Consider the following 13,698-nt stretch of genomic DNA (forward strand, 5'->3'; position numbering starts at 1 on the left):
CTGCTTATGTTTTCATGGACTTCTGAGGTAAAACGGCTGGTCTTTTGACAGATAACTATTTTAATTTGATGTGCTGCACAATCCACATTTCCACCCACAACTTTGCTTGACAGGATTATATATACCAAATATACCTGTTGCCCTTCAGGAACGGCCAGGAAGAGCAAGAAGACCAATGGAGGACAGAACGTATAGCAGAATCCTTCACAGAAACTGCGAAGGGAGAGTAAACATCACACTTAAAGAGGTTTTGAAAACTGTGAGGCTTCAGCCATCCAAGGCCGGGTTAGCACGAAAAAGCCTAATGAATGTGTATGCAGGGAATCAGCCATTGGGGGGCGGGGAGGATAAAGTCTAAATGCGAAGGAGACCTGTATAGGCCTTTGTCTTCTTTCCGGGTCCAAAAAAAAGGAACGTGAGAAGCCCATCTGAGAAATATTGCTGGTTTTCTCAACATTCCTTTGACTTCCCTCACATTCCTCTTTCATTTTGAATTTTTCAAAATCTGATTTTGTAAGCACCCCCCGCCCCCCTTAAACCCATGAGAAATTCCAGTAGCATTACTGAGACTGTTTGTTGTGACTTTCCTGGGTGGTTTCTGCTCAGGGAAGCACCCATCAATTCATTTCCAATTTTGCTTTGAGCAGAATTTCAATGACAGCTCTCCGAGCAATTACTGCTCTGTCCACCCCTAGACTCAGGGCTTAAAAATGAGATCATGAGAGAGAAAAAAATCCTCATTAATAATCAGTCTTGTTGGTATTTCCCTTGCTGTAATTAAAATAAGAATGGGGTGAAGCTGCAAGTGAAACTCACCTGTGAACAAGCCATTTGAAGCATTTTGCTGAAAGATAATTACACATTAAGCCACGGATTAATTAAGACAAACATAAAGGCCTCTGTCTGAGCGAAGCTTGCAAGCAAAGCAAGTTTTTTAATTTCTCACTGTTCTGTATAAGATAAGTGTTTGCTCTGGAGCACGGGTTGCTCTGGAGAAACCATTTCTAGCTGCCAGGCAAACCAAACCCAAAGTGTTTCATGTAATTTTTCTGCACCCCATGCAGCTCTCGAGCGATATATAAGAGAAAAGCACCTGATTTCGAATCAAAGGGATTTCTTTTTCCTTCACGCCTCTGCTCTTCCCTCGTTCCCACTGCTTCACTAACTCGGCTTGCTTAACTTTCTCAAAGCTACCATGAATGTGTGTGCCAGTCCACAGTACCTGGGTGGACAAAGGGCCTTTTCTTCTGTTTCTGTTATTGGTGGTCTAGGTGGTGGTCATGGCAACTGTGCCACTGTGTGCCAACCAGTTGAAAGGCAACGCAGAGCTGGTGGCTACACCAGCATGAGCCTCAATAACTATGGTAGTGGAGGCCGAAGGATTGCTTACGGTTCTGGCTACGGAGGACGTATCTACGGTGGCATGGGTGGGCAAAGCATGGGCATGGTGGGTGGCATGGGCTATGGAGGCTTTGGAGGAGGCTATGCCGATGCTCAGGGCCAGCTTGGTTTCAATAGGATGGGTGGTGTACGAGAAGGGATCCGTCGGGTCAGTATTGATGAGCGCCTCTTGAGGCCCCTTGCTGTTGGAGTGGATCCAGAGGAGCAGAAAGCGCGAGCACACGAGAAAGAGGAGATGAAGACGCTTAACAACCAGTTTGCTTGCTTCATTGACAAGGTGAGAGAGCATGGATATCATCCAACCTTCTATTTGCTACAAGTGCGGAAGACATACATGTGGAACGTGTTCCCTTTCAGTTTCCATTCAGTGTTCTTCATTCCTCCCTTGCTCCTTTCTCTTTCTGTAAGGTCTTGTGCTGTGGCGTTCCCCAATTCTACCATCCCTTAAACCTCACTAGCCTCCCTAAATCCCCTGATAACTGAAATTCACTTCTGAAAACCTTTCCTGCAGCCTTCTCCTTAGCACTGTAGGGTTCAGAGCTCTTTTTCTCTTGCCAGATATTTTCACTGTACATTAAAGTAGATCCAGATAATTATGCCTCTATTGCAGACAGGCATTGAAGGCAAGAAAGGCAGGAACCAGGTGTTCGCTTTGTTGGCATTCATTCTGCCATTTGGTCTCTAACTCTTCCCCTGGTGAATTCTCTGCTTCTCAATCCCTGTTCCCTCTTCTTCTGGGTTCTATCTCTGGCCCCTTCCGCACACGCAAAATAATGCGTTTTCAAACCACTTTCACAACTATTTGCAAGTGGATTTTGCTATTCCGCACCGCTTTAAAGAGCACTGAAAGCAGTTTGAAAGTGCATTATTCTGCATGTGCGGAATGAGCCTTACATAAGTTATAAGCCTCTGGAAGTAGAGACTCTATTTTATCATAGAGCTTTGCATGTGAGCTAGTTCTGCAGCCAATTGAGTCAAGAAACTGCTTGTCGTGGCCCACTGAGGTGACACTGAATCCTAACAGGATCTATCCTCAGCTAGATCCTAGTTTTCAGCCTATCGGCATGTAGGAACCTCTCAGATCCTAGCAGCATAGGAGGAGATTGGTATCACTTCCTGAGCCTGCCCTGCTGTTGGCTGGCTCCAAGTAAACTTTTGTAGCATTGCTTGGACTTGGTTAGCACAGGAGCAAGCCAAGGAGGTGACGGATGTACTTTGCTTCGGCCGACCTTGCTTCTATTTTGCCTTGCATACCAATGGTGTTTGTTTTACACTATACTATCTTGAACATGGTATGTACCAGCATAGTGTTGTGGCTAAGAGCAGTGGACTCCAATCTTTCAATTTTAAATGCAATTCAATGTATTGTCGAAGGCTTTCACGGCCGGAATCGGGTGCTGTGTGGTTTCCGGGCTGTATGGCCGTGTTCTAGCAGCATTCTCTCCTGACGTTTCGCCTGCATCTGTGGCTGGCATCTTCAGAGGATCCTCTGAAGATGCCAGCCACAGATGCAGGCAAAACGTCAGGAGAGAATGCTGCTAGAACACGGCCATACAGCCCGGAAACCACACAGCACTTAAATGCAATTCGTCTACAAATATTCAAAATTAAATGCAGTTTTTTAGATTTGGGAGACAGAAGAAGAATATAAATTCCTTTGCTGTAACCTGAAAAATGAAAATGGTTCCCAAGAAGCCAGTGATTCCTCGTGAGTGAAAGAGCTCTTGATAAATAGTCCCACTTTTAGAAGGGGTTCCCCATTTGTTTTCAATGTAAAGTACCTCATTGCATTCACAAGTAAGAATGCATAAATATGCACTTCCCATTTCTTATGAGTCTTTTATTTCACCCATTTGTCATTGCTGATGCCCGTTTTTTGGTTTTCTGAATAGCATCGAAATAGCCCATTTTCAAACCATTTTTCTTAAATACCATTTTTCCATGCTCTTTGTATATTGAAGGTTATTTTGCCCAGTTTTACACCATTTCACACCCCTTCTTTGCAAGGGATTTATCTATTTATTTTGAAAATTGTACGCTACATTTTCCGCAAAGCTGTGGCTCAAAACGGTGTACAGAATAAATAAAATTATCTCATTAAAATCCCCATGGCTCTTTCCACACAAATCTGCTTAAATGATTGTAAAACCTTGGTACAAAGTTTTAACTCCCCCACTTTTGTTCACACTCACCCCCTTCAAACAATTCTAGGCTGCCATTTTGTGTTTTCCCCTGCTCTTTCCGTGTGTGTGTGTGTGTGTGTGTGTGTGTGTGTGTGTGTGTGTGTGTGTGTGTGTGTGTAAAAATCAGTGCTTCAAGCTCCACAGCCTCATGCTACAGTTTCCTGAGTCTTCTGTAGTTGACGCTGTGAAGATTACAACCCCCCCACCCAGTGGCGTACCTAGGCAAACTGGAGCCCTGGGCAAAACCTGAGTTTGATGCCCCCCCATGGGCAGCCACCCTCCCCCACCGTGACCAAACAAAAATTTTTTCCCACCAGGTCGTTTCAAAGTCACCATCACATTATAGAACATGCCCCAACTCACAAATCTGAACACAGCAGAAATATTTTTTTGAAAACATTTTCAAAATGCTTTCAAAATAGTAATGATAACCTTTATTAGGCATTGAGAGAATAAAAGAAATAAAGAAAACAAACATTGGCAGGAAGGGGGTGGATTTAAAAGGAAAATCTGGGGAAATGCCTGCTGTCAGGGGGTGCCTGCTGTCAGGGGTGCAATTATTAAGATAGCAGCACCAAAATTTCCAAGTATCTTCATGAGACCCTACTCATGATACCACCCAGGTTTGGTGAAGTTTGGTTCAGGGGGTCCAAAGTTATTGACCCTCAAAGGTGTAGCCCCCATCTCCTATTAGCTCCCATAGGAAACAATGCGGGATGAAGCACTCCCTTTGGGAGTCCATAACTTTGGACTCCCTGAACCAAACCTCACCAAACCTCACCAAACCTGGGTGATATCATCTGGATAGTCTCCCGAAAAATCCCTGGAATTTTGGTGCTGCTAGCCTAAAAACTGCGCCATCTGCAGGCCAAAAATCCCACAGACGAACCTGCAGTTTTTGTGCCCCCCACAAGGCGGCGCCCAGGGCAACTGCCCACTTTGCCCAATGGTTCCCACTGCCCCCACCCCCACCCATATGAAAAACACTCTGAAATGTTCCAAAAACAAGGCAAGGGGTTTCTACAGGCAAAGAGTCATCTCACAAATGGATCCCTCTAAAAAACATCTCCATCAAAAGAATCACTAAAAAAAGGCAATTCATGTAAAACGTTTTGAGGCGGGATATAAAACTTTTGGAAGAAAAACTGTGTGGAATTCCACCCAGAAACATCTTTTTTTTCAGCTTGGAAAAGTTTTATTTGTGCCTTTTTGGGTCATCCCATTCTTACACCGGGGTTACATTCGCTTCCCTCCACCCTCATTAAAATTGCACCAAAACACACACCAGGAACAATCAGTCACCAGTACTTTTTTTAAGGCAAATTTTCAATCAGAACCAGCAGTTTAGAACAGCATCTACAACTGGAGAATATAAAACAATAGGATTGCCATTTTCTCCAGGGGAACCGATCTGTGTAACCTGGAGATGAGGTGTGATTCCGGGGGATCCCCAGGTCCCACCTGGCGGCTGGCATCCCCACATGGCAGAAATTGTTTAGAATCCAAGGTGGTTTTGTAGCAATGCAAGCAGAGAGACAACACAAGTCAGGTTTCTTAACATCAGATTTTATTCTGTTATCCCTCTTACAGCCCCTGCTTTATTTTCTCTCTCATCATTCTTCTTCTTTCCCCCCCGGTTGCTCCTTTCTCTTTCAGTTCAGAGAGGCTTCATTTGTCCTGCAACAGACTACTGTCTCTCTACTGGGACACACTGATCATCTTCAACCACAAAATCACTTGAAATATAGCTGCTAAAACGCCACAGGTGTTTCATGAAACTCAGGAACATGAGAGTGTTTCTGTGGAGGACCCTATATCACTAAGGTGACCAGATGGTCACCTTTCCGGCCCGGGAAGGGGAAGCGGCCGTGCGCGCGTGCGCGCAGCCTCAGAAGCCCACGCGCGCAGCCGCAGGAGCAAAAGGCAGCCTTTTGCGCGGCGCTCCCCGGTCAGAAACAGGGAAGCGCCCCAGAAGGCACTGCGGCAGCCGAGGCCCGAGTGCTTCACGAGCTGTTTCTGACCGAGGCGCCGCGCAAAAGGCAGTGTGCTGCTGCGGGCCATTGTCCGTAATCGGGACAATGGCATAAGCCCAGCGGGACGCGGGACACTCTACGCAAAAGCGTGAGTGTCCTGCGAAAATCGGGACGGATGGTCACCCTATATATCACTCAATGTGGCCCAAAGAGCTTCTGCTGGAGATCAGCCTCCGGGTGGGGCCTGCAGTTCCCCCTGGAGTGGAAGGTCCTCAGCAAAGTCTAATGCCAAAGGGTCTCCAGCTGCGGGTTGGGGAAATACTCGAGATTTAGGGAGTAGAGCCTGAGGAGGGAGGGATTTGGGGAAGGGGGCACTTCAATGCCATAAAGACCACCTTCCAAAGTGACCATTTTTTCCAGGCAAACTGATATCTGTCAGCTGGAGATCAGTTGTACTGGCAGGACATCTCCAACCACCACCTGGAGACTGGCAACCTAGCAGAGTCCATCTTCCAAAGCGGCCATTTTCTCCAAGGCCTGGAGATCTGTTGTAATAGTGTGAGATCTTCAGCCACCATCTAGATTGGCAATCCTACATACAGTCCATCTTCCAAAGGACAGTTTTCTTCAGGGGGACTGAACCCTGTCATTTGGAGATGAACTGCTATTCTGTTAGGTCCCCAGGCCTCCCCAGGGGGTTGGCAACCAGACTAGAATAGAACCTTTTTCCTTAACGTGTTACATTTTCATTTACAAGGGGGTTTTAAACAAGGAGGAGTATTCAAAAATGGCTTCCCTCCCTGCAATTTGACCGAACCACTTTATCACCTCAGGGTTCCATCACCTCATTCGCTGCAAGGGCAGGCTAGGCCTCATAGATCTTCTTTTTCTGAACCTGTGTTTGAACAGTTCATTCAGTGAGTAGTAGGAGACACCCTTACGTGACACATAAGTTAAATGTCAGTTCTGATGTTGGTTTTCACAATTTCTGCACAATTTGAGGTCTATGACTCAGCTACTTTAAAATATTCTTACAAGCCATTTCCCCCTGAGCTCCAGAAGGATTACATGACACATTACATTGCATTTAGCAAGGCTACAGTTCTTTTTTAAAAAAGCTGTAGACAAACAAAAACCAACTTCTGGCCTATTGCAGAACAATGGGGGAAAGAAGATGCCTGTCAGGACAAATTTTTCTAATGTAGCAGCTTAACAAATGGAGCTAAAAAGAAATTCTCTATGTTGAGAGGGACAATGGCTCGGTGGTAGAGCATCCGCATGGCATACGGAAGATTCCGGAACCAATCCTTGGCATCTCTAGTTAAAAGAACCAGGCAGTAGGTCATGAGAAAGGCCTCTACTGGAAATCCTGGAGAACCATGCCAGTCTGAGTAGACAGTACTGATGTCTAGAGACCATTGGTCTGATTCAGTGTATGGCAGCTTCATGTATTTTCACTAGCCTCCCACTCTGTGAGGTGAAACATGGTACCAGCAAGGCTCCCCCACTAGACAGCCCCCCTGTTTGGGGCACCTTTAGTCTGCAAGATTCAGGGGTAGTCTTCTCTGTGCAGTGACAGTTATGCAGAGCAAGCCCAGCCCCATCCTTATTTTTCTAATATGTATCTTGGCAGCCATCTTGCCTGACTTGCGCTTCATTCTGTTTCATAATACACATGTTTCCTTGGCTCTTACATCTGGGCCTTATACTATTGGATGGGACTCGCCGTTCCTCCCTTTGAGAAAGGATTTAATAATAGGGAGTCTGGCGCCACTTATATTTATAATGGTCAGTTTTATAGTTAGTCTTCCGCTGCTTTTATAGGTTTTAACTAATTTATGGGGGTTTTATGATTGTATTTTGTCACATGTTGTACACTGCCCGGAGCCCTTCGGGGATAGGGCGGTATAAAAGCCTAAAGTATAAATAAATAAAATAAATAAATACATATTCACTAGAAGCGTAGGTTTAAGGGACATGGCACGTGCATTAATTATCATCTGCGCACCTTAGAATTTTTAAGAGTACACTCAAAAACCTTTGGAAATATGTGTGTGTGTTAAATGCCATCAAGTCGCTTCTGGCTCATGGCGACCCTATGAATCAGTGTCCGCCAAAACATCCTATTGTTAACAGGTTTTGCAAATGGAGGGCTGGGGCTTCCTTGATGGATTCAATCCATCTCATGATGGGTCTTTCCCAGAGGCGTAGCTGGGCCAAGCTGCGCCCGGTGCGCAGTCTATATTTTCCGCTCCCCATGGCCCCCCTGCAGCACCCCCCTTCCCACACTTACCTTAGTTTTTTTCCTTTTCCTGGAACTTTTTCAGGCTGCAAAAAAACCTGTTCACAGTAAAAACAGCCTGATGGAAACTATACTTCCCAGGAGACCTTGTGAGCCCCAAGGTCTCCTGGGAAGTATAGTTTCCATCAGGACGTTTTTACTGTGAACAGGCCTTTTTGCAGCCTGAAAAAGTTCCAGGAAAAGGAAAGAAACTAAGGTAAGTGTGGGAAGGGTGGGTGCCGTGGGAGGTGGGGGAAAGGGGGAGGGGCCTGGGGGCAATTTTCTGTGCCCCCAGGCATGCGCCCTGTGCATGGCACACACACACACACCGTCCCCTTGTAGCTCTGCCACTGGTCTTTCCTTTTTTCCTGCTGCCTTCAATCTTTCCTAGCATCATTATCTTTTCTGGTGACTCTTTTTTTCTTATGTGACCAAAATACCACAACCTCAGCTTAGTCATTTAAGTTTTTAAGGACAGTTCAGGCTTGATGTGATCTAGAACCCACTGGGTTTTTTTGGGGGGGGGGGAAGCAATCCACAGTATCCGTAACACTCTCCTCCAACACTACATTTCAAAGGAAACATACATATCTGCGTGGCTTTGCTGTACCGCGAGCAACACGCTCAGGTTTGTTGCTATCTAATTTCTGGAACTGTCCTAAGATATGAATATTACAAGAACTGGGGACCAACTTGAGCGGGATTTTTGTGTGCTAGAGTGAGATTTCTGATACGCTGAATTGCTCTATGCAAGGTGCAAAGAGAAAGAGGTCTAGGCTTATCATTGGAAAAACATCCCTGTTCTAGTGTTTTCTTTTCAGGTCCGATCTCTGGAGCAACAGAACAAGGTGCTCACTACCAAATGGGAGCTGCTCCAGCAATGTGTCCAGCCTTCAAGGAAGAACGTTGAGACCTACTATGAGAATTTCCTTGCCACCCTTAAGAAACAGCTGGAGTGTGTCTTGAACGAGAGAGGGAAACTGCAGCATGAACAGAAGAACATGCAAGAACTAGTAGAGGAATACCGGTCAAAGTAAGTAAAATCAAATTAAGGAGAAGATGACTTGGGAGTCTATCTAACCATCTGCCCCCAGCCTCTAGCCCAGTGGTTCTCAACTTTTGGGTCACGACCGCTTTGGAGGTCGAATGACCCTTTCACGGGGGTCGCCTAAGACCATCGGAAAACACATATTTCTGATGGTCTTAGGAACTGAGACACAAATAATTTTATGGTTGGGGGTCACCACAACATGAGGAACTGTATTGAAGGGTCATGTCATTAGGAAGGTTGAGAACCATTGCTCTAACCCCTCAAAGCTAGACAGAAAGCAATTTTCCCTTTGAGTTCTCCTGCCACCTATTATCATAAGAACATAAGAAAAGTTCTGTTGGATCAGACCAGTGGTCCATCTTGTCGAGAATCCTGAAGAAGAAATCAATGCACTGAACAAATTTGCTTCAATTTGTTGCCATCAGGCAAGCAGACTTATCAATGTTTTAAATAAACATCATGTTGTTCCTCAACTTACTGTGTCCTTTTCTTCCAAGTTCAGCCACAGGGGTGATCCCTATAATTAGGGGTCATATAGTGAGCTAGGATGGTGTCATGATGATGTCAATTAGATAAGCTTTCTGACAGTGTCACTTACAGAAACTGAACACATTTGAAAGTGAGGACGGTTTTTCCCACCTCGTTCACATAGGCAATTGCATCACTATTTTTCCTGACTCTGCAGGGGTGATCTTTAGCTGATTTCACTGCATTCCTTTTTTTAAAAAAAAATCACAGGCTGGAGAGGATGCCTATTACTGCGGCTAAAAATGTTCATGAAAAGTTATATTCATCCCTTAAACTCAACCCAAGCCCAACATTTCTATTTTTTACAAAAAGCACAAGTTTAGGATAGAAACAGTGGCTAGATCAGTGGTTCTCAACCTTCCTAATGCTACAACCCTTTAATACAGTTCCTCATGTTGTGGTGATTCCCAACCTTAACATTTATCCATTTTACAGATGGAGAACACTGATGCAGAGAGTCTTAGGCGACCCCTCTGAAAGGGTCGTTCAACCCCAAAAGGGGTCCCGACCCACAGGTTGAGAACCACTGGGCTAGATCAAAGTGTGTTGAAATGAGCTGCTTCCTGTTTTGATTCTTCTATTAAGAACAGACTATTGATTTTGGGTCCTCCCCCTTGTCTTTTCAAAATAGATATGAAGAGGAAGTGAACAGGCGCGCATCTGCAGAGAATGAGTTTGTGGTGCTCAAAAAGGTGAGACCGTGACTTGGAAAATATTGAAATAAAACCAGGGCAAAATGTCATGGTAAAATAGTAGTTCCCTGTGGACAATGGTTTCCTCATTCAGTTCAAAGGAGAGAGCATCATGGCACACACAGATAAATGCATATGGAAAACATCCTTCTTTATTGACAAAAATGGGGGTGCCACTTGCGTGCTTACCTTATCAATCTTATTACAATTCTAGCGGGCCCGGCCACGCGTTGCTGTGGCAATTGTCCTTCTCATCACAGTCCGCAACCCACACAGATGTCCATGAAGGTCCAATGATCCCCAGCATAGCCTTTTGGGGTGGTCAAAAGGAATCCCTCTTTCCCTTTTTCAATGCACATCGTTATATAGTGCTGTCTTGTTTTTTTAGTATGAGGTAACCCTTTCCATTCCACAGCAGAACTGTCCAGAGTGTGAATCCCGCTGTCCATGAGGCTGGTTGACATGCACAGTCCTGGCTTGGGTAAGGCAGAACTGGGGCAAGGAGGCTATCCCAGTCAGGCAGCAGAGGCAGGGTGGTGAAGCGCTCAGATCGAAGCCAGCTCCCTGGGTTCTTAAAGGGCCATGTGCAAAAGAAGCGGAGCCAGTCGTATTACCTAACAGTGTTACATATTTACTGTTTTCAATGCTCATCTCTGCCCATCTGCATGAACATCCTAAGCCCTCATACCAAGCCCTCAGGCCACAGACAGGCTGCACGAACATTCTAAGGGTGACAGTTAAACACAGCCAGCTTCATGGCCTGGTGCATCAGGAAAAAGATGTTTTACCTGGCTCACGTATTGACTTTCGGCGATTTGAAGGTCCTATTACCTGCCCGCAACAGGGAAGGACATCCTGTGAAAATTTGGGGGCAATCCGTCCAGCAGTTTCTGAGGGAGACCATCAGGGACAAACACACTGTTAGATTTTTATATATATAGACTAGCGGGGCCCGGCCACGCGTTTCTGTGGCTTATTGTGGTGAAATTGAAAAGCAACAGTAGCAGCAAATCAATTGCAGAGGCCAGCAGCACGTGCTCATGCAAACACGCAGCCTGATACTGTGCAATGTCATTGATGTGTGTGCCCGCATTCCTTGGGGGGGGAATGGAAAGGCACACCTCCCACACATCTAGGCTGGCTGGTCATGATCCTTTACCTGGGAGTAAGTTTGGTTGGTGGCAATGGGTGTCGCTTCTGAGGAAACCCACTGAGGGGTGCTACGCAGCCATTCAAAGTATGTCACGGTTGCTGTAACGAGCTTACTCCTGAGTAATGGGCACCTGGTTTTCTCAACTGTAACCGCAGTATTCAGGGAATCTAGGGTGCCTGGCCCCTCCCTCCCGTTCCTTGCATGTCGCCCCTCCCTCTCTTCCCTCCCTCACTTCTCTTCCCTTGCATGCCACCCCTCCCTCCCTTCCCTTTCCCTCCGCTAGGGTGGGTGGGTCATATCAAGATGCTGGGCCCCCTGCCTCCCCTCCCTTGCATGCCACCCCTCACTGTCTCCCCTCTCTCACTTCTCCTCCCTTGCATGCCTCCCCCTCCATCCCTTTCCTCTCCCTCCCTCTCTTCCCTTGCATGCCACCCAGTGGTGGGATCCAAAAATTTCAGTAACAGGTTCCCATGGTGGTGGGATTCAAACTGTGGCGTAGCGCCAATGGGGCTGGGCGGGGCAAGACGGGGGCATGGCCGGGTATTCCAGGGGCGGGGCATTCCTGGGCGGGGCTGTGGCAAGGATGCAGCTGCTGTGCCGGTTCTTGGGTGGGAAATGAATGCACGCAGGCTGCCACGCACGCTGGTGCACCTCCTGCTACACTGCTTCAAGTTCTGCACGCTACTGCTGAGAGGAGGGGCAAAATCTAAGGCAAAAATCACGTGGCAAAATCACCAATTAGTAACCCCCTCTCGGCACACATAAATAATTAGTAACCTACTCTCGGGAACCTGTGAGAACCTGCTGGATCCCCCCTCTGATGCCACCCCTCCCTCTCAGTGGCAGTGGCGTAGGAGGTTAAAAGCTCGTGTATCTAAACTGGAGGAACCGGGTTTGATTCCCAGCTCTGCCGCCTGAGCTGTGGAGGCTTATCTGGGGAATTCAGATTAGCCTGTACACTCCCACACATGCCAGCTGGGTGACCTTGGGCTAGTTACAGCTTCTCGGAGCTCTCTCAGCCCCACCTACCTCACAGGGTGTTTGTTGTGAGGGGGGAAGGGCAAGGAGATTGTAAGCCCCTTTGAGTCTCCTGCAGGAGAGAAAGGTGGGATATAAATCCAAACTCTTCTTCTTCTTCTCCCTCCCTTCCCTCTCCCTTGTGTGTATGTGTGTGTATGTGTTTCACTTCCACTCGAGTTACTGCCTATGTGCTGTTTCCACTGCTCATCTCTGGCCATCTGAGTGAACATTCTAAGCAGCACGAACATTCTAAGGGTGACAGTTACACACAGGCAGCTGCATGTTTTTCACCAGGGAGCGCCAGGAAAAAGGCATTTTACCTGGGCCAGGTGTGAAATTTCAGGAATGTGACCATCTAAAAATACTCTCGCCTGGCTGACTATAGTGGCTGGGAATTTTCAGAGGAATTGGCCCAGCAGTTACTGAGGTATACTGTCATCAACAAAAACACTGTTAGCTTTTTATATATATAGATTACATTCAACTAAGTTGAGAAAAGGCTGTCAAACAGACTCTTTTAGGAAAGTTTTCGTATTTGCCAGATATATTAAATCATCTTGTGAATGCTGGATAGTTATAACTAGTCTTCTTGTCTGTAATAACCTAATTTAGATCACATTACTTGATACAGACCAACTTTTTTAAATTTCCAATGTTGACTTTTTCTGTGATGAGCTTCAGGTTGTTCAAAGAACTCTGAATCAGGGTCTGATTTTTCATTGGGCCAACTGATCAACTATATATCCATATCCCAAGTATCTGTGCCCCCTACATAAGCAGATATCTAAATCCATGGAACAGGGTCAAACTTATCCCAAAAAGATACTTCTTCAAATTTGAGAAACATCCCAAGTTAAGGGGGGACATGATAGCTATGTTCAAATATTTGAAGGGATGCCATGCCAAAGAGGGAGCAACCTTGTTTTCTGCTGCCTCAGAGACTAGAACACGGAGTAATGGATTCAAGGTGCAGGAAAAGAGATTCCACTTAAACACTAGGAAGAGCTTTCTGACCGTCAGGGCTGTTCCACAGTGGAATTCACTGCCTCGGAGAGTGGTGGAGTCTCCTTCTTTGGAGGTTGTTAAACAGAGGCTGGATGATCATATGGGAGTGCTTTGATTGTGTGTTCCTGGCATGGCAGGGTGTTGAACTTGATGGCCCTCGTGGTCTCTTCCAACTCTATGATTCTGTGATTCTAAGTTTGTAGAAAAATTCCCCCTCGAAACAGAAGCATTGTCTGTGAATGTGTAGACAACACCCATGTCTCCTCTTGCCCCAGGCATCATTATCAGCAGCAATAGTGGGGTGGGGGGCAGGGGGAGAGTGTGGTGAGACCAGCAGTGGAGGAGTCTGGGAGCTACTCTGGGCTTGCCTGCAGCAGCCAAGACCGAAAAACAAACAAACAAAATCTATGC

The 13,698-nt window shown here is 46.3% G+C and overlaps 1 protein-coding gene across 2 annotated transcripts in view; it reads left to right on the forward strand.

Moving 5' to 3' along the window:
* The first annotated feature begins 1,134 nt into the window (after nucleotides 1-1,134).
* LOC125428226 (keratin, type II cytoskeletal cochleal-like) overlaps nucleotides 1,135-13,698 on the forward strand; it is a 133,955-nt gene continuing 121,391 nt past the window's right edge. For both annotated transcript variants that reach the window (XM_048487986.1, XM_048487985.1), the window contains exons 1-3: nucleotides 1,135-1,678; nucleotides 8,660-8,871; nucleotides 10,049-10,109. In XM_048487986.1, the coding sequence (XP_048343943.1) occupies nucleotides 1,196-1,678; nucleotides 8,660-8,871; nucleotides 10,049-10,109 (756 nt within the window). In that variant the 5' untranslated portion in view covers nucleotides 1,135-1,195. The remainder of the gene's footprint in view (nucleotides 1,679-8,659; nucleotides 8,872-10,048; nucleotides 10,110-13,698) is intronic.

The sequence above is a fragment of the Sphaerodactylus townsendi genome, linkage group LG03 (genome assembly GCF_021028975.2).
Source record: "Sphaerodactylus townsendi isolate TG3544 linkage group LG03, MPM_Stown_v2.3, whole genome shotgun sequence".
In the NCBI taxonomy this organism is placed as follows: Eukaryota; Metazoa; Chordata; class Lepidosauria; order Squamata; family Sphaerodactylidae; genus Sphaerodactylus; species Sphaerodactylus townsendi.